This window comes from Sander vitreus, chromosome 5 (genome assembly GCF_031162955.1).
Source record: "Sander vitreus isolate 19-12246 chromosome 5, sanVit1, whole genome shotgun sequence".
NCBI lineage: Eukaryota > Metazoa > Chordata > Actinopteri > Perciformes > Percidae > Sander > Sander vitreus.
Genome location: NC_135859.1, coordinates 13,076,306 through 13,102,418, shown reverse-complemented (window position 1 = coordinate 13,102,418; position 26,113 = coordinate 13,076,306). Strand labels below are relative to the sequence as shown.

Sequence of the window (26,113 nt, the reverse complement as noted above, 5' to 3'; positions counted from 1 at the left end):
CTAAAGCCGTCAGATAAATGTAGTGGAATAGAAGTAGATGGTGGCATGAAAATACTCCAGTAAAGTATAAGTACCTCAAAATTACCATTGCAAAAATACTAGCCTGACGTCGCCAGATTCTAGTCAGAATATGAAGAACTTCCCAACCTCAAATGTTGTGGGCGGGGCTACAAAAACACAGTACTTGAGTTATTAAGTCTCTTTAAAAAAGGTATATAAAAGTAGAGCTAAATAAAAAGACACTGACACAGTGCAGTAGTTTGTCAATAGGACATTTTTATTTCATACGTCTGTTGTCTTTATTCAAATTACAGTAATATACTTGCTGAGATGACCACCGGCTGCAGCCTGGACAGCTAAAACTGACAGCTGTACTACTTTAAGCAATTTTTTCCCCCCCTCCTTTTTTAAAATTATCCTCGCAACAGAAAAAAGCACATATGCAATGAAGAAGAAGTGTGGTGTGGTGGTGACGTTGTCAGGTAGGTAGGGTTATAGTGCTGGTCTAAAAAACAAAACAAAAAAACAGAAAACAAAAGAAAGAAACATTGCGCGCGTTGTACATGTTGTAAAAGGATCAGAATATGGCACATTTGGTCCACGTTGGTAGTTTTATTATCTCGTTTTCAAACATGTAATAAACAAAACAAAAGAAAACAGATCATCATAGTTTTTCCCCAGAAGCACAGCATTAATGACAGCATATTGAAAACAAAACTGTAGAGGGGGCCGTTCTTTAGGTTTCTCTCTTTTTGTTAAAATCTTGGTTCATCAGCCAATTGTTTGTTTCTATTCTCCCTGGTACAGTATTATTTTATTAATATCTTCTTTCCATCCAAAATGAAGAGGTGGGGGTTAGGTGGGTGGAGGTTTGTAGATGATTGACAGGGATGACTTTGGACATTCACAGGAAGTAGTCGGGAGTGCGTCTGGTCACGTGGGGCTCCCCGCGGCGGGGGGCGGGGTCAAACTGAAGACTGTGGAGACAGAAAAGGTTCGTTATTGATGACATCAATAAACAATAGGGTTGGGTACCGAAACCCGTTGCTAATATGGCACCGGTACCTAATCGACCCGTATCTATCGGACTGAATAGCAATGTGGATTTCGGTGCCTCATGAAATGCCTGCGCTTGTCTCTGATGCTCCAAGCATTAACAGACGCTACTTGACACTACACTTGGAAACGTAACGTGGCTTAAACACAGTTAAAATGCTGAAACCTAAATGGGGTAAAGCGTGACTGTATTTCACTGTAGGGGATTCCACGGGACGTACAACAGTCTGCAGCTGCTGCGCAGACGGTGCATTCACTTGAAACTGGCAATCCTCGTGGTGCACTCAAATTATTAAAATACCCTAGTAGTGGTTGTTTTAGTCTAACAGCAATTTACTGGTAAAATGTGTTATTGTAATAAGTTAATCTTATTACATTATTAAGAAATCATTCAATTTTGACCATTTGGCCTTAGCAATAAATAAGCCGTTCTTCAACGTCACCGACTGTCGTTTTGTGCTCTCCCCCTTTCCTTTTTTTTTTTATATTGAAAAAAAAATATTGGTTTAGGCACCGTTTTAAAAGCATCGCTTTAGCACTGGTATTGGGAAGAAAACAAACGATACCCAACCCTAATAAACAATTATACATTAATCTGTAAAATGGGGGTGAATCGTAGCCTTAGTTGCTGCATATGTATGCTGAATGTATCAGATTGTTGGCAATGCATCGACATGCCTCAGACCAGAGACGCACATCCCTAATGTGGAGACTTGCAACATGTAGGGTCGACGGGGCGGGATGATTTGATTAATTTGGGGGACGTTGTTTAATTTTTGTGAAATGTCATTTTAAATATTCCCACTTTACGTCCTAATCTAAAAAAGGTGACATATTAGCATGCTAATGTTAGTTTTTGTCAATTACTTCAGTTAGCTATGTAACAGTTACTGAGTGCAAATATTCAATAACACTGAACCTTTATGCAATAACTAGTTTTGATTGAAGTAAACATTGAAGTGAACAGATGAGAGCACCTAGAATCTGCTTACTTTCACTTTTACATCCAGCCACATGTATTTAACCTTGTGACAGAAAGGAGTGGATATCATGTGACTTTAACCATAACTAACATCTCTGTTGTCATGCGTTTAGTTTACTATAATACCATAGTAACCATGAAGACTTGCCAGGTTTCACAAACGCGGCAATGAAAAAGATTGGCTTGCGTGTCATGGGACGAGTTTTAAAGCCCCCAATCTTTTTATTTAACACAAGTCTGCAATGAAGAGAGAACCAAGGTTCTGTCTGAATAAAAACAGCAAGGATCATCTCTGCTGAATACCTGACAATAGAGCAATTTATTCTTTCATGTTGGGAACAAGTTGCACTCCTTAGTCAATATTTTTGTTTTTAACACGGTACAGCTGGCCATTATGTAAGGGTTAATGGCCGACGAGGTGTCCATTGTCAGGTATTAACGGACAACGGCGAGGCGTAAACCGTCGGACGCGCAGCTCATCAAGTTAATTAATACCTCACAATGGACAACGAGAAGGGCATTAACATGCTTATATCATGGTCACTTGCCAAAAAAATAAATAAATTAATTCATATTTTTTACAATAAAAATCTAAAGTTAGATAACAATAACTCTGTTTCCCTGGCTACGCCTGAGGGTTTGACTAATACCTGGAACAATCATTCCTATCCCATAAGATTCTTATGCAATGCAAACGTTATTCCTTGCTCCAGGGAATAGAATGGACCTTAGATATGACTTGCCACCCTTAGCAACGGGAGATATTTATAGTCCGCTCAGCTCGTAGAACCCTTGAGCTCAGCTCCGAGCCAGAAAGCTAACGCTATGCTAGCAAGATCCAAAGTCAATAACATTGTGTACAGTTGGCATACAGTACAAATAATTTGACAGTATGTTTAACATCAAGAAAAGGTAGCTATCCAGCCATGCGATTGTCCCCAAAACAATATAATGATTTTTACGAACAATTTTAGCTGCGATGTGTAACGTTACCGTCGGCCGCAGCATTGGCACTCCTTTAGTAGGTGTCCTATAACACTTTTTATGGACACCCTGCAGCCAATCAGAATCGAGTATTCACTCAGACCATGGTATAATAAACATTTATTTTACATATTTCTATTTTCTATTTAACATTCTTAACTTGTTTATTTTTTGGGGCTTTTTCCGCCTTTATTTTGATAGGACAGCTAGGTGAGAAAGGGGAGAGAGAGGGGGAAGACATGCAGGAAATTGTCACAGGTCGGATTCGAACCACGGACCTCTGCGTCGAGGCATAAACCTCTCAGTATATGTGCACCTGCTCTACCCACTGATCCAACCCGGCCACATTAAATTCCTTATATGTGAAAACCTACTGTAGCAATAAACCTGATTCTGATTTTACAGTTTTGGTCTATTTTTCATTCTGCAAATGTTCCAAACACAATTTTAGGCCTACATGTGCAGTTGAGCGAGAACAATAAAAACGGAACTGCATCACTTATATAGCCGTCTTTGAAAAATACAGGTTATTCCACAAATCTATGGAAGGTCAGTACAAGAGGCTTCGCTTAAGTAGCAGATACTCGCCGGCTGCACGACAGCTAATGTAGCCAGATACCATCTACGCTACTCTCGTTGGTGCACGTTGTAATACATTATGTAGAAATGTTACAGGTCGTGAAAGAATAAATCTAATTTTAAAAATAAATTCAGTCCATCTCTCAGCTCTACCGGAAAATGAGGTAAACATGAAGTCCTTATACTTACAAAGAGTATTTCAGAGTGTCGTCCAGTTCCATGATGGCTGCCTGGTTTCCACAGCGGTAGCAGTAGTTTGGAGCACTAAAGATGGTCACCACATTCTTATCATGGCCCCAGTTGTAACCCTGAAGGTACAATAAAATGTGTTGTTGTTAGACCGGTAAAAGGATCCTCTTGTATAACTGTGGCGGTATTTGAAACCACCTACTATACTAGCAATATGTACCAATTTGGTTAACATGTTGCATACTATAGTATGCAAACAAAAGCCAAATCTGCAGTATGCCAAAAATACCTGGATATCGTACTTATTCGAAAAAATCTCAAGTATGCATTGGAACGGTCTACCAAAGAGCTATGCAAAGAGCTCGGTCATAACAATGTTCACTTTCCAAACCGGAATCTGGCTAAGCCTTGCCGAGCATACTATTCAGTATTTTGCAGTAGGCGGTTTAGAATACAGCCTGTATTTGCCTTTGTTTTTTTTTTTATAAACGCAAAGTGTGTGTCAGGTGAAGAGACTCTCACACCGAACCAGTGGGAGTAAAACTGATACAGGAACTGGAGAAGCACTGCACCATTACAACTTCATTATATTAGGTTGTCACGGAAACGCGAGGGTTTTTAGGGTTCTTCAGTCCACTTGTGGGGGGAGCATGTGTGTGTCAAATTACATTCTTCAAGCAAAAAGGCCAAACATTTTCTGGTTCTAGCTTTTTACATATAAAGATTTGCTGCTTGTTTTATCACATAAAAAAAGATAGGAAATTAAATATTTTGTGGTTTTGGACTTTTGGACAGATAAACAAGAAGTTTAAGGACATCACTTTGGGCTTTGGAGCTTTTTGACATTTAATATACTAACAAACTATAAAACTAAAAAATAAACTCATCACGGACACACAGCGACAAACCCAAATCAACACAGAACCCTGTAATGAAACATTATCTAACAAGTGTAGTGAACGGATCGGTTGTTGAGGATAACGGTGCTCGGTTAGCACACTGACGGAATACTTGAAAGCAACGAACGACATGTAGAAACGGAGTAACGTTAGTGTTAGCCACCATGCTAACAGCATTGACAGCTTTGCCAAACGGCACTCTTTTAGTGGTTTATTAGCAACCCATTTCTTGCAGATTGTCCCGTTAATGAGAATACAGCTACTAGTTAATATAGGAAGTCGAAGCGGACACTGACAGCTAAAGGGCAGCTAACACTATTGAATTATATGCAAATCCTGAAATTCGTTTCAACAGCACTAGCACGCGTGTGTGTGTGTGTTACCTCCATGACCAGCTGATGGGCACGGGACACCAGAGTGAGGCCGTTGGCGTGGTTGAAGGTTTCAGAGATGTCCTGTCCGAAGGTGTAGCCGGCACCTCGGGGAGAGATGCCCCACCCACCACGATCATCAGGGTCCGACCACAGCAGGTCACACATCGGGCCCTGAGACGGAGGAAATAAATAAATAAAATCACTATTACTATTATTATTTCAGTGCAGCAAATCGTATTTTATCTGAGCCAAACACGCATTACCACGAACACACAAACACTGGCTTATTTAGACTCAATCCCACATACACTGTTCTGCTTCCCCAAATACGCACCAAATATGGATTAATCTGCCGCTGAAATTAGTCACCAACAACTGCGCTATTTGAATTGAAATTCAGTGTTTCAGCATTTCGATGCGTGTGTACCTCATGTGGGACTTCTTGCAGGCGGTCCAGAGCGCGTATGTGATCCAGAGTGTCTATGGAGGGAGACAAACCTCCGTGGAGACAGAAGATCTGAAATAAAAACCAGAAAGAAATGACGCTGATTGAAGGTACTCTGCGCTATTAAAACATGAGAGGGCGTCTGCAGCTTTACAATCATAGTCCGGAAGATTTTACTTGACACAACCTGAAAGTAAATCAACGAAAAGACACCACTTCTCTCTATCACGTATTTATCACATACACATATTTAAACACTAAGAAACAACAGCTTTCTCCCTTTGACAGTGACTACTTGCTGTTAAAGCATCATGTAACATCCAGTATCAGAGGATGTACATCACAGCACAAAAAGCCCACGCTGCTACTGGCAAAAAGATTGGAGGGGGAGGGGGGGGATCATAATCCTCCTACCTGTCCGTCCACCAGTGCGGTGAGTGGCAGGTAGTCGAAAAGGTCTGTGAAGTACTTCCAGACGTTGGCGTTGCCATACTTCCTCAGGCACTCATCATAGAAGCCGTAGACCTGCGTGATCTGCCGCGACTCGTGGTTCCCTCGCAGGATGGTGATTCGCTCCTGGAAACGAACCTGAACAGTAAAAAAAAAGAAAAAAAAGAACTGAGTTACAGAATGTTTAAATCTGTTTACTGAATTTGTATTTATTTATTTTTTATTATTATTTTTTTTAAAAAGGTACTTTGTGTTTTTCTGTCTTTTGTTTTTTTGCACCTGAAAAGATGAATTTGTAAAATAGTGGGCTAGGCCAGATGTTGCTGACTAATTTAGTAACTATAGGGTTGTAACCGGAAATTGTTTTCATTTAGCGATAGGTTAGGTTAGATAGCGATAAGTCAATATATTGATTCATCGTTTTTCAATCAAAAATGCCAAATATTCACAAGTTCTGCAGCAGAAAAGTTAGTTGTAGCCCTGTTGTAATTATATTATATATTTTGTTTGTTCACTTTTGTTTAAGCAAAACCAGCTCAGAGTAAGTGGAGGCTATTTTTAGATGCACTGATGCAGGTTCAGTCTCCCGCTTATTAGATTTGTTACAATAAACAATGTCAGCAGGCATGTAGCCTCGCAGAGTTAAGACTTTAAATATAGAGCTCAGATTGATCTTTAAAACCAGAAAACCTCCAGAGAATCAGATGAGCTCAATGTGGGAGTGGTAAGTTGATAAAAGGACAACTAAAACTTAATGATGCATGCTGTACTTTTCAACTTTTTTTTAGAAATTGAATTGGCAGAAAATAAGAGGGAACTCTGACATTTTGTGAGCAGCAACCGTGTTTTTATTGTTTTAATATTCCAAGTAAAGACCAATAACAGCCCTGCAAGTGGTGTGTTCAGCCAAGCCCCCCCTCTCTCTCTCTCTCTCTCTCTCTCTCTCTCTCTCCCTCTCCCTCCTTTGTATGAGCACAAATATTGATTTAAAAATGTTATTAATATAAAAATGGTCCTCCAGAGTATATGATCAAACCTCCATCAATGGCAGCGGTCTGTAATTCTTAGCAACGGTCTGTTATACAGATATATATTGTCACATCGCCCAGCCCTAAAGCACATACATTTATTGCCATTTATATCACATACATGTATCAGTTCTTCTCAGCAGCATACAACAATAATCAACGGTAATAAAATAAAACCAGTTAACGTGACCTAGGCACAGATAAGCGGCAGAAAAACAATTATTAATTGTATACTTTTAAACTAAAATCTTGACTTCTGAGAGGAAAAGCTTCCCATCTGCTGTAACTAACATCAGTGACGATGTTTGCTGCAGGTCTAAAGGTGTCATAACAACCCTACTTTGACTTTATACGTGTACATCTCCTGACAGCCTCCAACCACATACAAGAAGAATTATAACTAGCATTACTGTCTATAGCCGGCAGAGACCTTTGTTAATGAAATGTATAACTTTTTAAAGGCCTTTTTGGGGGTAGCTGAACGCTAAGACTTACGACATCTGCAGATATCCTGAGATTATTATGAACCAAACAGCGTTTACCTTTAGCGTGACGAGCAGAGTGACCGTCTCCACAGAGTAGTAGCCTCTGTCGACGTAGTCTCCCATGAACAGGTAGTTGGTGTCGGGAGACTTGCCTCCGATCTTAAACAGCTCCATCAGGTCGTGGAACTGACCGTGGACGTCGCCACAAACCGTCACGGGGCATCGCACCTGAGGACACAGGTGAACGGTTCCGGCCAAGTTTAACAGTAATGAAACAACGTTTACATTTTCCCTGCACAGATTAACAAAACACGTATCAAATGACAAGATTTCATTTTGAGAGGTTTTCAATTAGTTTTCTACTTTCCCCATTTCTTCTGCAGCTTCAGCTTTCTATATTAAAACATCTGATTAAATCCTTGCCATGAGTATTGGAATATCAATGTTATCCACCGATAACATCACAGATACTATATTTTAGCAGCAATGTAAAAGACCGCAGATATGCCAAGTAGGTCAATGTTTTATGTAAATTCTACATCATTTTCCTTACTTTTTTTATTAAAATAAAACTTAATTAAAAGTCCACTTGACTGAAAAGCTCTGGAAGACTTGAGGTATTGGTCAAACTACCATTTAATGCTAAGAATTAACGTTCACACTTGAACATTAGTATATTTGTCATATTTGTATTTATACTCATTACAACTTAATTTTATGAAGAGGAAAGCAGAAAAAAAAAAGTCATGCTACATAAAGTTATGCTTTTTAAGACCTAATATTTGCTCATTAACTTATACATTGAGTTGTTGTTTATTAAAGGATATGCTTAATATTTCAGTTTTTATACATTTGCTGGGAGATTTGTTTCTAAAAAAGGATAGTGTAGGGCTGCACGATTATTTTGATCAATATATTGTTCACGATTAATTATCACGATTATTTGTTGATTTTAACCAAAACAAATTTTATTGTCAAATAGGCTAATTCTAACTGCTTTCACATCCATATTGCGCTACATTCCTCCTTTGTTGAAGGATACTATGAAGGAGCCATTTCAGTTGTTGTGCGACCGCTTTCCAAACATGTGCGTTTGCCGTGAAAAGATACAGGCAACGCAATTTTCTATTCACGTTATCGGCGCATGTTAAATCTGGTGCCAATAGGGCACCGGTGCCCGGTATCTACCGGATGAAATAGCAACACGGATTACGGTCCCACTTAAATGTCTGCGTTGCGCTCTGATGCTCCAAAACAGACATTAGAGGCAAAAGAAACATTGCTGCATGTCACGCTAGTAAACACTAATAACACGTTACACAGCAGCTAACGTTAGCCTACCGTTAGCTACAGTAGTAATTGGATTAAACACGACTAAAATGCTGACAGCTAAACTGTGTAGTGTGACTGTATTTTACTGTAGAGGATTCCAACAGCGGGACGTATAACAGTCTGCCGCTAAAGCTATGAGCTAAAAGACTCAAACTAGCACTATGGTCACTGCTGTTGTCTGAAAAACAACACAGACGGGACAAAATGTTGTGTTTACTGGTAAACCTCGTGACGACTTATGACCGACTGCTATCTGTCTGGAATTTGCCTCACGTTACTCTGTCCTCTGTGATGTCAACATCTAAACTAAACTGCGCGGTGCAGGGAACAACTCTGATTGGCTAATGGAGGCACGTGATCAGAGAGTGGTTTACGGAGCTTTGAAAAAAAACAAAAAAAAAAACGTTGATACAGAGCGTTCTATGAACGGAATGAAGCATTTTAAATATCGCTTAATCACGTGAATTTGATCATGGGAAGCCAAAATCGAGATTGTGATTAAAATTTGATTAATTGTGCTGCCCTAATAGTGTGTGAGAACCTCGAGCTTGGCAAAGACATGGTTTACGGTGTAAACAAGGTGTGATATTGTTCATAGGCTCAGTCACATTCTGCTCCAAACACGCCAGAGGGAACAACACAGAGTCAGCATCCAGATAGCATTTGTTTTTTCCCTTAATTATAAAAGACATCCATTATAAATAGACAAACTTTAGTCAAACAAGAACTTCTATTTACTGCTAAAGCTGTATAAATACGGGTTGGTTTAATCAGAGGGTGTAAATCTCATTTAGGAACAACTCTCATCTTCACTTGTATGCGTGCGTTTATTTGTGCTGTACAGGAGATTAATGTGACTTCCTGCACAAAAGCTCTAAAACGGTTTTATTTTAGGTCCCTGATGCAGTTCAGATACCTTCCTGCGAAGGCTGAACAGTCTGTTGTCCTTTTTGATGATTTTTATGCACTTCGATTTCTTTCTAAGTGTCTGCACATTAAATCTAATCTTTCGTTAAATTTTGGGATGCAAGTAGACAGTTTTCTTGTAAGGGGTCACAGGCCAAAAAAGTTGAGGAACCACTGATTTAATACACTTATACCAATTCCTGGTGAAGTTTACTGTATGTAATCATATAAAGTTATGGAACATAATCTCACCTCCTGAACGTTGGACTCCTTGGTCAGAATCTCCTTGGCCTGGACAAGAAACAAACACAGATTATTTAATTGGTGCCCTTTTTAAAGACATTTTCCTTAAATGTGATCATGCGAGCAGACAGAAGGATACAAAAAAAAAAAATAAAACTCTTCAGATAGACAAACAGTAACTCATGTCATATGCATCCACGTTTAGTCTCAACAACATACTGAAATCGCTAAACTGTTAAGAGGAAACGTTCAGGTTTGCTTCTGTTCTACTAGGTTTCTGTGTAGGGTCGGATTATTTAACCATGGCTGCTTATTTTTTATCACTTGTTTAGTCTATAAATAAAAGAAAGATTCCAAGGTGACGTTAGATATTAAATGTATGATAAAAAAAGAAATACAGAAAATCCTCACATTCAACGTGATGTGCTAGTGCTATTTTTTGTCTGCTGAACGACTAATTGAATAATCGCAACAGTTCTTTTAGTGGTATTTCTGCAGTTATTACTGCATTAAAAGTCAACAGCCAATAGTCTTAAGACACAAGTCAAAGCTTAATAATAGCTGGTGTTCAAAGTTTACCATCCAACAGAGTGCAAGATATCAATTCATCTGTGAATACAGCAGTTTGAGGACATCGTTTTGCTCTCTGCTAACTTGGGATGAGCTTTATTTTTTTAGACTTGTTATTGAATATTGAAAGTGTTTACAGGCCTGTTACATGAGCTAGTACCTTGATTATAGTGTACATCCCTTACTACTTTAAATAACCCCCCTCACCTAAATTGGATTGTTCACCCTAAAAAAAAAAAACTCAGCTGACACTTTGAATTCTTTACTCAAACTACAGTAATGTTTTGAGTCTTTACCTTCCTTTTATTAAACTTGCACAAGGAACCAAAATAACAATAAAATAATTGTTCTACACATACAGGAGATAACCTGCAGCTTATCGGTAATGTGATTTACACCTAATGTTATATAATGTGTTTTGATAATATAAGTAAGGTCGATGATGCATAAAAGCTACCGGACGAGTTATCTATCTTTGTGGTGCAACAAGCCTGAAGTGACGTCTGTCAGCTTTATGCAATGAACCGGTTGATCGATAAAGACAGGGCGCGGTGCAAATCATAACATGAACCCTTATTAATGCACGTTCACCTTCGATATAAAAGTGAACGAGAGAATACAATTTCCAAAATTTAACATTAGCCGAGTCCTGATCTGTGGGCAAAATGCAGTCACGTTATTAAACAGGCAGTAAAATGGGCTCCGTTTATTTGCTGGTAATGATGTAAAGATGCAAATGTTAGGCCTGCCTGACCTGTGAGTACGGCTACCAGGAAACGGCCCATATTAGAACACTTGTGTTGGGTTGGGCAGTGTACATAGCGACAATATCGTGTTTTAATAAAATGATTTAGCTGCTAAAGAGCTGTGAAACATTGGCAATCTTAGGATGACTGGTCGAAAACAGGGCGAAAATAACCGCCTTGATGTGACTTAATTCCAGAAATTAGCCGGAGCCCATTTCGCAATGTAGGCCACATTGAAAGCGAGGCCGACTGAGACATAATACAACTAACTTACCTTCTCGCAGAGTGTCCTGACTTGGTTTTCCGAGAGCTGCTTACACTCATTTAGCTGTTCGATCCATTGGTCTAAATCTTTAGTAAAAGATTTGTCTTCCATGACAGCCGCGGTAGCTCGCTGAGCTAGCTGTGTTAGCTACCTGAAAAAAAAAAACTGGCCTGAGTATCAAAGCTAGCTGCTTTAGCCTTTAGCTCGTCGTATTGTTAACCCGATCTAGTCCCGCCAAATCGGTTGGAAAATCAACGATAAGACCTAAAAATAACGAGCCGTTCAGTCAACTTCTATCATGATAAATGACCGACGTCAAGTTACCAACGTTAAAAAACAGATTATATTGGCCGGGGGTGTCAAAAGGGTCGAATGTCCCCGATGCGACAGACCGTAGCGGCGAGAAGCAGCGGCGTCGCAGCGACTAGCCGATTTGCTAAAAGAGCTAGCTACAATAACATCCGGGCATTTCAGCAGCGCGCAGAGTGAGCGCACTAGTGACACCGCGCGGACAAAACAGTAAACTTCTTTAGGTTTTAAATATGGGTTTTAATGGCGTTAAGCAAACCATTTGATAGGCCATTATAGCCACCGATTGGAATGTGGAGCATTAGATGAACAGAACAAGAAAAGAAAAAGAAAAAAACCAAAGGAAACTAAATTATCATTTTTTTCTGTTACTCGCAATTAACTAATTAGAAGATTGTTTACTTTCCATGATGACTTTCCCAGCAGATTCTCAATGCAATGCCGTGTCCTTCATCAGTTAGTCCCAATATAAATTCCCTTCTTTCCTCATCATACTCGTATTGGCCGTATTATATATCATACCTTATTTAAATATAAAAAAAAAATATTATTATATATCATACCTGTTGCAATCCATCAGTACATACTTGACAGTTTCCGGTATATTATAGTGTGTTGTACTACACGTTGGTTATGTTCAATATGTATTAATCTGCTGATTTTTTTTCTCCAATAATAGCTTGTTTGGTTTGTAAAAATAGTGAAAATAGTAAGAAATGGCGACACAATTTCCTAGAGACCAAAGTGACACCTTCACAATGTGTTTTGTTTTGTTCAAAATATTTTAAAAATGTTTTTCTGAAAATTTCAGCTGTACTTGTATAAACTGTTGGGGAGTTTAACTTATAACAAAACATTGTAAACTGTTCATATGATTTTATGCAAAAATCTTAATTTGTAAAGTAACTAAAACTGTCACAAAAATGTAGTGAAATAGTAGTATGAAGTGGCATGAAAAGAAAATACTCAAGTAAAGTATAAGTACCTTAAATGTGTACTTGAGTACAGTACTTAAGTAAATGTACTTACTACATTCAACCACAGTTCAGAAGCCATTCTGCTGTGGTTTATTACGGTGTTTACTTATGTAAAACACTTTAAACTTTTAAAAATTAAACTATTTACAAAAACTTAAAATGACTCTCTGTATTAATAAAAATTAAACTATTAAAATAGCCTACAACCAAATATGGTGACCTCTTCTTCGCCCTCCATTGTCTACCACGCACGGGCAGACGATGTGCAGCAGCGCCCTCTGAGGTCACAGCTTTCGGTACAACACCGGTCGTACATTTATACAAATCAAGCGCACCTACAACTGTCAACAGTGTTGTGCATGTGGAGCGCGGCCGTATGGCTGCTTGTTTTACGGCAATCAAACCGTGTCGATAGTCGCTATAATCAGCTAAGACTCAACCGTCTGCAGTCAGACGGACAACAGAACTGACTAACAATGGCTCATCTAACACAAAACCCCGCTGACAAAGAGAGGTGAGTTCTTGTAAAAGCTAGTCTGTTAGCCTAGCTAAGCTAAAGCTAGCCTGCTTAGCCCTTCGCTCGAGCTTTGTAAAAACTCCTATAGAAGATTTTTAAATATAAGGGTAACTCGGGTATTTGCAAACGTAACTTGCTTCTTAATCGTTACTGTAGTAAACGGGTCGATTCTGAAAGCCCACTCTTCAATTCGGCATCCATTTATTTCGGGTTTTAGCTTTATAATCCAACAAAAAACGACTTTTTTGGTTTACATTGTTTATTACAGCCATAGAACCCTCCACGGTGGAGTAAAATTGGCGATTGGAGGAGTAACTAACTGTCGGGTAGATTTAGCAGAATAAACACTTTTACCAAATTACTTTAATGACTTCGATGTAAAGTCCCGTTTTGCGATTTTTTTGTCAGAAACCGTGTCAAGTGTAAAATGATGTAGTTTTTACATTAAGTTTGGCCTGTCGTTGTAACACTAGCATGACGTGTATTAAAGGTTCCAGTATTTGGCCGTCAAATATTAACGTTATATTGGTTTTTACGGGGGAAGACAACGGAGGACAAACATATACTCGATCTCACATTATAGAATTGGGATTAGATTAAGTGTACATGATTAGGTTACTTCCCAGTCAAGAGTTTAGCGAATGATTGACCATTGGCTACTCCGAGCCAGTTAGCCATTCATTCAGACCAGCGTTTGTCCCGTCGTACAACTGAATGTAAAATACAGCTTCTTAAAAGTCAGTAACGTTACGAGCTCAACAGTAAAGTCAATTAACTGTAAAGAGATGGAATTAAAAAGGAAGCTCAATAGAATCTATCTACTAGAATTTCCCATTCAGTTCAGTTCCAGGTCACATTAAACAGTCACAAAGTCTGACATTAGTTTTTTTTGGGGTTTTTTTGTCTTAAAGCTATAGCGCGCAACTATTTTACATTAAAGTGCTCATATTATGCTCATTTTCAGGTTCATAATTGTATTTAGAGGTTGTACCAGAATAGGTTTATGTGGTTTAATTTTCAGAAAAACACTTGTTGTTGTACTGCACATTGCTGCAGCTCCTCTTTTCACTCTGTGTGTTGAGCTCTCTGTTTTAGCTACAGAGTGAGGCATCACACTTCTGTTCTATCTTTGTTGGGAGTTGCACATGCGCAGTAGCTAGGTAAGGACTACCAGCTAGTCAGTTGCAGAGTATGAGGGCGTGCCACACTAGCAGCTAGGCGAGCATTATAACGCGTGTTACAAAGTGACGAGCGTTTGTCACGGAAGTAAAGGCTGGACTACAATAGAGCTGTTTGTGAACAGTGTTTTCTGTTGGAGATGGTAAGTCCCTTTGGGGTAGACTTTGGGCTTTTTCACTTTGTAAACCTATGAAGATAAATAAAACAATAAAGGAAAGGGGAAAAGCCAAAAAGCATAATATGAGCACTTTAATAAACATCCGCTAATTGAGCCTCCGCTAACTGAGCCTATCACCTCCACAAAACTCTCTCTGTATTTCTCAGTATGGCTATGTTTAGAAAAGAATGTAGTCCGGCGACTTCACACACAGAAGCCCAAGTGAAGATAATTACTCTTCTGAATAGTCCATCGTGTGTTTTAATCCTCTGTGTCCTCCTTGGCTACTAGCAACTGCGTGAAGGAGGGGTGGGGGTGGTGTGTGATCACAGAAGGCTTGCGTCATGTGGCTGCAACGACGACGTTGTTGTTGTTGTTGTTGTCAGTGGTGTTGTCATTACTTATGATTCCTCATGGGGGAGACATAACTATGCACTATAACTTTAACGTCTGGGGTGTGTTTCAGGTTTATCTGCGTCTATCCCATCTACATCAACAGTAAGAAGACGCTGGCTGAAGGACGAAGGATCCCCGCAGAGAAGGTTTTTACTTTATACAGTTTTTCATGACGTGTAACCAGAACACCTTCAGTTTTTTTGTTTTTTTTTTGTTGATATTTCTACCTTCCAAAAGCTGCTGGTTGTTAGCAGGACACACCACCGTGATGAGAACAGGGCTGCACGATTCTGGTTAGGGTTAGCGACTCCCACTATCCTTAAGGAGACCCATTCCCTCTTCATGCAGAAGACAGTATCTTCTAATTTAAATGAGCAGCTTATATGCTGCAAGAAATGCTAAATTTAATAAACTTCAACTAAGTGTGTTGTCTCTAATACTCAGCTCACCTGTAGCCAGATGCCCCCCAAAACACTGAGGCCTTGACCAGGCCTTGTCTCAAGGGAGACTGCTTTCACAACATCTGATCTGTTGTTAGCAAACACATTTTTTTTTCCACTTCCAAAATTCAAGCAGGTAAAGAGCTGCTTTAATGCTGTGATCCTCAGGGAAACCGCTGTAGACTCACGATGAAGTCCAGACTGTCACTGTACATTATGTTTCCACAGTTCAGCTTGATCATGTCCTCAAAATGATGCTTTGTTTTTGCCCGACACTTAACTGTGGTGTGTAGCATTAGAGAAGGTCGCACAACATGAAGAGCAGTTGTTGGAAGGCAATGAGCAGTGGTTGTAATCAGACTCTGTAGTCTTTTTAATGCTCCGCTGGATGTTTGAGTCAGAATCAGGTTTACTTACTTATGTAGGTTTTCACATGCAAGTAATTTGCCTTGGTGTTTTGGTCCATAATAATTAACATAGTACGAGAAAAAAGAAAACAAGTTTTGCAGAAGTCAAGCATCGTTAATATAATTTTTTTAATAAATAAATAAAAAATATGAATAAATTAAAATGAAAAGAGCTGCACAGTGTTTGAAACAAAGTAGATGAAATGTTCAAAATATTGACAAAGAAATGTGCAACTGTTCGCAGAATGGAGAGTGGTCGGGGCGATGGGTGTTTTCTGCTGAAGTTTTTCTCGTCTATTTGTGATGTTTCCGATCATTGCGGTGTCCTAGCCTTTACAGGGTTCATACATTTTGAAAAAACCTGGAAAAGTTATGGGATTTGAAAAAATGCAAATTCCAGCCCTGGAATAGCATAATAATAATATGTGATTAATAAATGTATTTCACGTCGTCTTAACCTCAACGTTCTATCGGGGCGCGATATTACGAATCCCACTATGAACAACATAAATTGTCATCCATTTTATTGTTCAACCTCTAAGGGGAAAACTTTAACACTGATTTTTATTCTTATTGTATAATGTCGACTGACATTTTCAGGAAAACATAGTCATGGAAATTTGCCGAAAAGTATTGGTTGAAATGTGCATGAACCCTGGCTTTAAATCCAGTTCCACACAGCAGTCTGAACAACCCTTTACAAGATTTTTGTCATTTATTTGTTGTCATTTGTTGATGCATCTCAGAGAAATTAGGTTTTACACCAAGGCATATTACAATACATGAAGGTATATAGACATGCAGTACAGTATAGGCGGAGGTGTCCTGAATACAGGTGGGCTACAAGTCCAACAACAGTAGTCACTGTTGTCCGACTTTACCATTACCACAGTGTACAAAGCACAGCAGCAATAATACCTAAAATATTTTCAAGGCAAATGTGTTTATTTTTGATGCAACCGACCTCCCCGCTACTTCAAACATGGCAATTTTCAATTAATTACGCAGCCTCAGATGAAAGCAGTGGATTGTAAATGTAGTGTAACATGCAGTAAATAAACCAATGAGGAGACAAACAGCTGATGTTGTGTGTCTGCAGGCGGTGGAAAATCCGTCCTGCGCTGAGATCAGAGACGTGTTGACGGCAGCTGGGATGAATGTCTACGTGGAGGTAAGAAGAACAACTTTATTTTTTTCCTGCAAAAAAAATCTGAAAATCACTTCATGAAGATGACAACAAATATATATGCATGCGTTTGTTTCCCAGAACAAAATGCACCCCAGAGAGTGGAACAGGGACGTCCAGTTCAGAGGACGTGTCCGAGTTCAGGTGAAGCAGGCGGACGGCAGCCTTTGTCAGGACAAATTCACCTCCCGTAAGTCCAACAAACCAATGTTTGACTTCATGCGATAATAAAATGTATGTTCTGACCATATTTGTCTAGTTGAGTTTATAGATTCAGGTTTTGTTTTTACCTCGATCCAATGCTCAAGGTTATATTTACCTAAATGTTGATTAAATATGTATCTGACACACTTAATTTTTCATGAGCTACTTGATCCAAATACTGAAGGTCCTTATTCAAAACTATAGTTTAGAAGATTAAATTATTGATCTGATGTGAATAAAAGAAGAATGCACGGGTTTTCGGCATGGCTCGTGCCGCGTCTGAGACGTGCGTGTCACGCAGGCAGTGTGCAAGCTCTAACCTGTTAACATGGGAGCCGAAATAAAAACGAACACGCCACGCAGTTGACACGCTCACGCCACGCAGGCAGTGTGCAGCCGGCCTAAGTTGTGTTGAGTAGAGTGGAGCTTCTCCCCTCACAGATGATCTGTGGTCATTTAAGACGCACAAACCTTTTGTTTCTGTCATCAAGTTACTAGTCTACATCCTTGACGTTTGACACTTCCGGGATTGCTCCGTTGCCGGATTTCACTCATTTAGGCCGGATATCCGTTGCCTTGGGCTTTCTTTGTGTTGGCATTTTAAACTCCGGTCAATTTATGAGGACTATGGTTAACCTTTTCTCAGATCTCTGCAAGGTAAATCCAGACAGCTAGCTAGACTATCTGTCCAATCTGAGTTTTCAGATTGGAAACTTTTAAACGTACACACGTTCCACCAAAACAAGTTCCTTCCGAGCCTATTTTGCAGCGGCACCGCAGCTTTTCTCGCGCAATTGTACCGCCCAAGACGCTTGTGATTGGTTTAAAGAAATGCCAATAAACCAGAGCACATTTTCCTTCCATCCCTGAATGCTATGTGGAGTAGCAAGACCCTCCAGCGCGCTTTGGAGGAGGGTCTGACAAAGTGAGACTTTGAAGTTACTGACATTTGTTAGTGATCAGCTGATATGACCTGCCGCCGGAGACATTTGTCATTTTAACTGGTAAAAGTGACGTCAGCGGGGGCTAAACTTGAGTAAAGTTCTGATGTTTTTTTGTTTATTTCCTTAGGTAAAGATGTGATGTTTTACGTAGCAGAGATGATCCCTAAACTAAAGACTCGGACCCAGAAAAGTGGAGGAGGAGACACCAGCTCTCAGCAGGGAGAGGGAGGAAAGAAGAGCAAGAAAAAGAAGAAATAAACGCATAGACATTTTCTTTTTTAAATAAATTTTACGTTTGAGTGTCAGGCAGAATCAAACCCTCAACTTATACTGAAGTTTTGTGGGTTTTTAAAGAGTTTGTTGTCATCTAGACCTCAGAACTCGTTCATCTGCAGGCTTACAAAATTAAAATATATCTGTTTCCCCTTTAAGTCCTTATATTTTGACTCGACTGAACATTTCTCTGACCTGAGACCTGTGAAACCTGTTCACAGCTGATTGTGTAGTTTCCAAAAACACGGAGAAAGGAACTAATTTCTGTGTTATTTCAAATTTCAAAGTGGATGGTGTGCATCTTTTGCTTCTGTTTAATACCTTATCCCTCCTTCCCCACATTTTGTAAAAATGTGTTTTTCTTTGAAGACCAGATGAATAAAGAGTTCCTTTTCTCAACTTTTTTGTTGATTTCATTTTAGCCAATTTATCGTCCTTGGAAAAGTAACCAAAGAAAGTTGTATGGAGCATGTTTGGGTAAATTACAGTTTATTTTCAAATTTTTATAAATATCGATTTGGCAATTTGACCTCTTCCAAACTTACGGCTGTAGCTCTGTCACTTAGCATGTGGCTAGCTTAGCTGTAGTTTAGAACGAGTGCAGCTGAACCAGAACTTGAGGGAGTTTAAAAAATAAACTGGACCTAATTATTCTGTCAAAACGAGCTTAAATTCAGCTGAACTGGATGTTCAATGAAGTTACATGAAGATCCTTAAAGGGACAGTTCTTATTTCTTGGAAGTGTATGACTAGTCAATGACAGTTTTTGTCAATGAATGGTGGCTTTAAGAAGAAGCATAGAACCGCGTCAGTGTGCTCGTAATGTAAAACCAGTGCCCTGTAGCCACAGACTAACCATAGATCATGTTTACGTACAGCATGATGCCACCCCGGACGAGACGTCATCTCTTCGGCTCTTTGTATTCGGTTACCAGGCAACGGTGTTTTTGCATTTTGGCTAACTTACAACCTAGCTAGCTAGCCCGGTGGGCTCTATGATTAACTAGGGGTTTTAAACTAAGTTAATTAACGAACACCAGATGGCCGGTTATCTGATAGACCCGAGCCGTGCTCCGGTGGCCTTTGGGCGGCGGGCCGTGCCACAGCTGTTCGAGGAGCTGCAGCAGCCGGAAGCGGACAGGAGGCTGCGGGCTCTGGCTTCACTCTGCGACCTGATGCACGACCCGGAGCGGATCTACCAGACTGTTAACGGGGGTAATAACTCCGAGTTCACAACTCTCTACTCCACTGTATTTATCTGACAGTTACTTTAGTTACTTTACATATTAAGATTTTTACACACAAAAGATATAAAGAATTTATAAAAATCAGGTGTTTTGATAGCTTATAGTATAAATTAAACAGTAGCCTACAGCTAAAAAAGACTAGCCCGTTAATCAATTAGACAGAAAATGAATTGGCTTTTAATTAATTTTGAAGAGTGGGAAAATGTGCTGTCACTATTTTGTAAACAAAACACATTGTAATGAAATACTGCATACAGTTAGCTACTTATATACAAATTCTTAAGAGATTTGGGTTTAGTGGGAATCTGGGCAGTGCAAAAGTTAGTGGTAAAGTAATGTGCAAAACCAGCATAACAGAAATTAGGCTATAAAGCTCATAATACTTACTACTATATTGTTACTGTAATATTAGGATTTTGAAGAACCTTTTCTTGTAATGGAGTATTTTTACATTATAGTATTGTCACTTTTACTGAAGTAAAGGATCTGAGTACTACCATCTGTTGCATCTGGGTTTTTTTTCTGTTGTTTTTTTGAGGTACCTTGATTTCATTTTTCCTCTTAGTGTTTTTCAGGATTTCTATGTTTACACACAGAAAATCATTCTGGTTATCCAATTAAAAGAACTATTAACTAGTTTGGAACCAAATGTATAATTGATTTTTGGATGATTTATAAAATGTAGAGATGGGAAAGGGAAGGAAATTAACTCTACAATTGGAGGAAAAAGAAAATCAAAATTCATTTTGGGCCTCCTGTCATACAGAGTGCTGACATCTTCTTCTTCTTCTTCATCTGCAGGTTTTCTGGAGCAGTTGAAGGTTTTGTTTGAGGATGAAGATTCATCAGTCAGAACAAAAACCTGTGAGCTGCTTCACCTCATGACTGCCCACAGCATCGGCAGGTAGGTAGACAGACAGACAGACAGACAGACAGAAAGACTAAAACAGCCACTCACTGTAGTTTATTTTATCAAACAAACAGGAGTAAATAGTGCATTTGTTGGGGATTATTTTCAACGGTGGATCAATCCACATTTGGTGCTCTAGTGAGATTTTGTGGCAGCAGGACGGTGTATGTGGGATTGAGTCAAAATAAACTTCAGTATGGTTTTAATGGTAATGAAGGAACATGTCACTCAGTGTTTTTATGGCACAGAGGAAGAAGATATATCAGGCTGTGATACACACACAATACTTGTTAGTAGATACATTCAGTGATGAGCAGTTTGTCCTGGCTGTACTCTATGATGTCACCAGCAGGTGGCAGTATAACACAAATTACTGAGAATCAAACTGTAGGCCTATAGGAGTACACATGAAAACCCTAAACAAGCAGTGTCGCTCTGCTCCGTCTTTCTGCTGTGCCCCATTCACGTAGTGTTTAGTTTTACACTATAGGTTAAACTCTGGCATTAATCCGCGGTTCACATGTATGCATGAACTGTGGTGGTCCATTACACTGTAGTCTCAACATCACTGATCATTTTTGATCAATATAATATAGAAAACATTACACTTCACGTTTTGTATCCATAACATGATTGTGTTATTGTACAATTTAGCAGTAAAAGCAGTAGCCTCTGTAAGTCAAGCCTAAATTTTTCAACTTGGGAGCAAAACGTGCTCTTTGGGGGAAAAAAAGTGAGTTGAATTAGCATAGTTCATGCTAATTAAACAACTGGACTTTGAGGTCAAGTGTTGTCGTATCGGCCCATGTCCCAGATGTGAAAGCCCCCTTACTGGACTACTGAATATAATAATATTCCATTATATTTTGTATTTTAAATTGTTACCTGCCACCAGAATTTTGTGATTTCCTTGCCATAAATATAGACGTTTTTTACCATAAATTGGTGCCCAAAAATTTATCAGAATGCAGGAATTGAAGTCTTTTACCCTCAAAATTTCCTGGGGGAGACCAGACCCCCCCTGCTTTATGTGATCCCCCAAAGGCCAATTCTGAGCAAGGAAAAACCCTGAAGTATAATCACAGACAGCCATAAAAACATTAAAATTGCAGAGTTAGAGAGTTAAAACAGATGAAAAGATGGAGAACCAGACAGACAATATGTACAGTATCAACAGAGAGAAACACGGACAATCGAACAGACAGACAGTGACAACAAAGAACAACATACTGTAGAGAATGACAGTAACAGCATACAAACGGCATAAACAGACAGACAGTATGTGTACATTTGTTATAAACGTGTGCTCTTTAAAAAGTAGTAAGCATTGTTTGCCAGTTACTTACATTAAATGTTTAGAAATCTGTTACATAAGGTACTGCTTATATTATTTCACCATCTGTACACAAATGTAATTAGTGAATGCACGTGTCCGTGGGTGGGGCTGCATGGTAATGTGGGCTGGTGTGACTACAGTGCCAGGGCTGATTTTGGTCCCAGTCCGCCCCTGAACTGTAGTGAAGGCTTTTGTCACAGTGAAGCTTTAACTTTGGAAATAAGTGACAGACAGCAAGAAGTGTAACTAAAATATAGCTTTAAACCCACTGTTTGTCTCTGTTGTCTCCTCCTGCAGACAGGCCCTGCTCTCCTCCTCCCTCCTCCCTCCTCTCTCTCAGCTGGTGGACGACAACTCGTCCTCCTGCAGGAGGAACGTCCACCGAGTGCTGAACCGCCTCACTCTGCTGCCTGCAGGTAAACTCATCATGTCTCCATCAACACTTTGGAGTTTTTAATCAGTTATTTGTTTTGTAAACCTTGATTCAGTTTGGTAACAATCAGCCAAAACTGATAAGTCAGCAATTTAAAAACTATCCTTATTCTACTAAAAGGGGGAAAAAAATAAGTATTATTTCTGTTATTTCACTAAATATATTAATGTGATAACAAACACTATCTCCATTAAATTGTTTTCCCACTAACAGTAAAACTAGTAAGTGATTGTAAAAGCTGTAAAAAAAAACAAATTTCAGTCGTATAAACGTGGCTAATAAACTCTCACTGAACAGGTAAACTGTGTGAGCACAACTACAGTTAGTACGGTGAAGCAGGAGTCGATGTTTATAACAGACAGTTCTAATATTTCACCTTTGTTTTCTCCTCCCAATAAATGAGTCTGACCTGAGATTATATCACTGCAGGTGCAGACGCTCTCCTGGCTCTGGTTCCTAAACTGATGCTGAAGCTGAGAGGGGAGGAAGATGAGGAAGAGGAGGTGCAAGTGCTGCTCCTCTCCACCCTAAGCTCCTGCTCCAGGCTGGATGCTCTGCCGGCTCTGGCCTCTGACGGTGTCTCGCTGCTGGGCCACAAGCTCTCCCACCGCTCCCCGAACATCCGCAGGGAGGCAGCTGCAGTCATGATGGCCCTCAGGTTAAACACCATGCAGGCTTTGTTTCAAAGAGTGGGGAAGTGTGCTGTTATATACTGCTGCAACGCTGTCACTTCAACTTACACCTCAACTTCGTCCAGGGCTTATACTTGCACTTGAACTCAGCGCTTGCCCATAAACTCACATTTCAACGTCATTCAAGTCTTACAACTTTACTGACACTTCAGAATTCCTCTGTGTTCCCGCTGACAACTTCAACAAACTCTTGAATTTAAAGTCACACTTGAGCTTCTTTCAGCAGGTTCACTTTAACCTCACTCAGCTCTCACATGTAAACTTAAACCTAAACCTCATTCAGAAAAAAACTAAAACTCAGTTCCAGTCAGCACTAACATTTAAACTCCTTTTCGCGCTTAAGCTTCAAGAATTAAACCCACACTTCAAATTCATTCAACTCACTTACAGTTAAACTGAAACTTCAGCACTAATTTTAGTGTTTCCACTTTATGCTTACACCAAAGTACTGCAAACTTTTGATGCTTTTTAAGACCTCAATAAGGTAAAGTTAACAGCCTCTCCTTAGCAGAACAAATGCATGTTAGCGCTGGGCTATTGATACTTTTCCAACATTGATATGTATCTCATTCATCATACAACAAACACATGCAAAATCCCATTAAAAAATGTCAAAATAGCCTATATACCTATATATATATGTATATACCTATACCTCTAACTCCTGAGTCCTTGGCAGCGGCCCCGGTTCTAATCTGACCCGTGGTCTTTTGCTGCATATTATTCCCTCTCTCTCCCAGCTTTCCTGTCTGTAATATCAAATAAAACGCTAGAAATATTATCTTTAAATCTTGTTTTTTCTTCTGCTGGTTCCAGTGTTTGTGAGGATGGGAAGCTCCAGGTGTGTGAGGAGTCGTTACTTCCTGTCCTGGTTGACCTGCTGCGTGACGAAGACATCGAGGTTCAGGCCAACGCTGCAGGAGTCATCATGTACACTGTGATCATCACCACAGGTACAAATACACACCTTGAAGTATTTTTCCTCACTGTGAATTCCCATTTCAAGTTTTTTTTTTTTTATTCTCCTGGATGATGTAAGCATCACACAGGTTCATGTTCTGACCTTCAGTTTAAATTATTACAACTTTATTTCGGACAAATCAGGTTTTATTCTGTCTGTTAATACTACAATACCCATGAGCCTCAGTTGCTGTTGAGAAGAAGAAGCCAAGGAATACAACCTGTCACTGTGGTTACTGAATTGATCCCAAAATGATCAGACACTTGACAGCCATTATAATTCCAGAGCTCGCCTCCCTGTGTGCACATGTTCCACCAAATCAAGTTCCTTCCCGGGGCTATTTTGCAAAAGCACCGTACCTGTGTCCGGGGCTTAGCGCCACCCAAGACAATTGTGATTTGGTTTGATTGTGGTTTAAAGAAATGCCAATAAACCAGAGCATGTTTTTCTCCTATACCGGAAGGTTGTGTGGACTAGCCAGACCTTCCTTCGCAGCGCTGTGGAGGAAGGTCTGGCAACGCAAGACTATATGTACACAGGCTTCTTGTACTTCTGATCTTTTATTAAAGGATCGGCTATTATGTTGTTACAGTTGTTAATCTTTTGTTCTGATGACTCAACAGGAGAGTTTGTCTTCTGTCTGAACCTTAAACGCACCATGTGACTCCTCCTGACCTATCAGGTAACAGAGTTTGATTGCAGGTAAGCGGCAGTGTCTGGATCTGGACGTCATCCCCATCCTCCTCGAACTGGTGTCCAAGAAGGAGGAGGAGGAGAAGGAGAGGAAGAGCAGGAAGGCCCTGGTCATGTACTCCCTGCGCGCTCTGACTGCCCTGGCTGAAGCTCCGGATGGCCGCCGCCTCCTGCTGGAGCAGCTTCCCCTGCTGCTGAGGAGGAGTGAGGCTGCAGAGGAGGACCACGACATCCGGCGGGACGCTCAGACCGCCGTCAGGGTCATCAACTGGACTCCCTAAGACCCTGATGACCTCTGACCTCCAGAACAGACCTGCTGGGTCAACCTCTGCTGATTACATAATAAATAAATGTAAAAAAAATTCTATTATTAATTAATTACACTACCGTTGAAAAGTTATTAATCTCATGCCACAAAGCTTGATTGTGTCCAGTCAGGTATCTGAGAGGACTACTCTATATGTCTGAATGGTCTTCGGTTGTAGGAAGTCCTCTTTACAAATAGATGTTATTTAGTTTTGTACATGGAGAACAAAACGCTGTTCAATAGCTTAACCAGACTGATAATTGACAGGGCAGAAAAAGACAAAGATCCTTCTGAGCAACAGTTGAATAAGAATATAAGAAATCAGCAGTCATTGGTAAAAGAAGCTGGAAGCTATAGACTGGGTAAACCCAGCCCGATCTGCCGGCGATTTGATTTCGCCCTGCAGCTCAGGCTGGAAACCTGTACATTTATCTATCCTGCTTCCGTTACAATTTTGCGGGGACCAATCACAAACTGGCTTATCCACCTGGCGCGCTATTGGCGGGTTTAACACGATGGTGATAGAGAAGCGACCAAGCAGCTTTTTGTTTACATTCAACATAGCGGCCACAGAAGCGCAGCACAGCCACAGATCTCTTAATACATCCATGGCAGCAACCCATTGATGCTGCTGTCGCTGCTACGTCACCCGGATTGACAGAGTCATTTGAGCTATGCCCGTTGATCACGCCTCTTGTGCAGTAGAAAATACAGAGCAGACTCCCCAGACTAATGTTCAATCTTAAAGCCCATTTTGCAGGTTAACCACCACTGTTGATTAATGGGTACATACAGCACTCAACATATGTATATCATTGTTAAAAATGTCTCCAAATAGTGTTAAAGGCCAGTTTTTGGTATTATTGGGTTTTTTAACGCAATTCGGTGATGACGTCACGTTGGGGAGACGTGCCTCAGCCTAGTACTAGAACTATGGTGACTGACTGGGATAAGGAAGAGGTGTTTTTACTGTCAATGAATAGCACCAAGTGAAAGTCAAGGTTTTCTTTAT

The 26,113-nt window shown here is 39.9% G+C and overlaps 3 protein-coding genes across 3 annotated transcripts; 2 read left to right on the top strand and 1 right to left on the bottom strand.

The window, feature by feature from the left end:
• Window positions 1-255: 255 nt before the first annotated feature.
• Window positions 256-11,982, bottom strand: LOC144518077 (serine/threonine-protein phosphatase 2A catalytic subunit beta isoform). Its single transcript, XM_078250465.1, has 8 exons — window positions 11,543-11,982; window positions 9,962-10,000; window positions 7,529-7,699; window positions 5,923-6,096; window positions 5,491-5,580; window positions 5,073-5,234; window positions 3,791-3,909; window positions 256-977 (listed from the first exon to the last, which is right to left on the bottom strand). Exons 1-8 carry the CDS (start codon window positions 11,642-11,644, stop codon window positions 905-907), a joined length of 930 nt encoding a protein of 309 aa, XP_078106591.1. The 5' UTR covers window positions 11,645-11,982; the 3' UTR covers window positions 256-904.
• A 1,147-nt stretch (window positions 11,983-13,129) lies between these two features.
• srp19 (signal recognition particle 19) lies at window positions 13,130-18,921 on the top strand. Its single transcript, XM_078250464.1, has 5 exons — window positions 13,130-13,333; window positions 15,139-15,214; window positions 17,015-17,086; window positions 17,183-17,291; window positions 18,377-18,921. Exons 1-5 carry the CDS (start codon window positions 13,296-13,298, stop codon window positions 18,505-18,507), a joined length of 426 nt encoding a protein of 141 aa, XP_078106590.1. The 5' UTR covers window positions 13,130-13,295; the 3' UTR covers window positions 18,508-18,921.
• A 641-nt stretch (window positions 18,922-19,562) lies between these two features.
• Window positions 19,563-25,172, top strand: rsph14 (radial spoke head 14 homolog). The gene is made up of 6 exons (XM_078250460.1): window positions 19,563-19,737; window positions 20,571-20,673; window positions 22,313-22,431; window positions 22,878-23,106; window positions 23,957-24,093; window positions 24,804-25,172. Exons 1-6 carry the CDS (start codon window positions 19,563-19,565, stop codon window positions 25,073-25,075), a joined length of 1,035 nt encoding a protein of 344 aa, XP_078106586.1. The 3' UTR covers window positions 25,076-25,172.
• The last annotated feature ends 941 nt before the right edge of the window (window positions 25,173-26,113 follow it).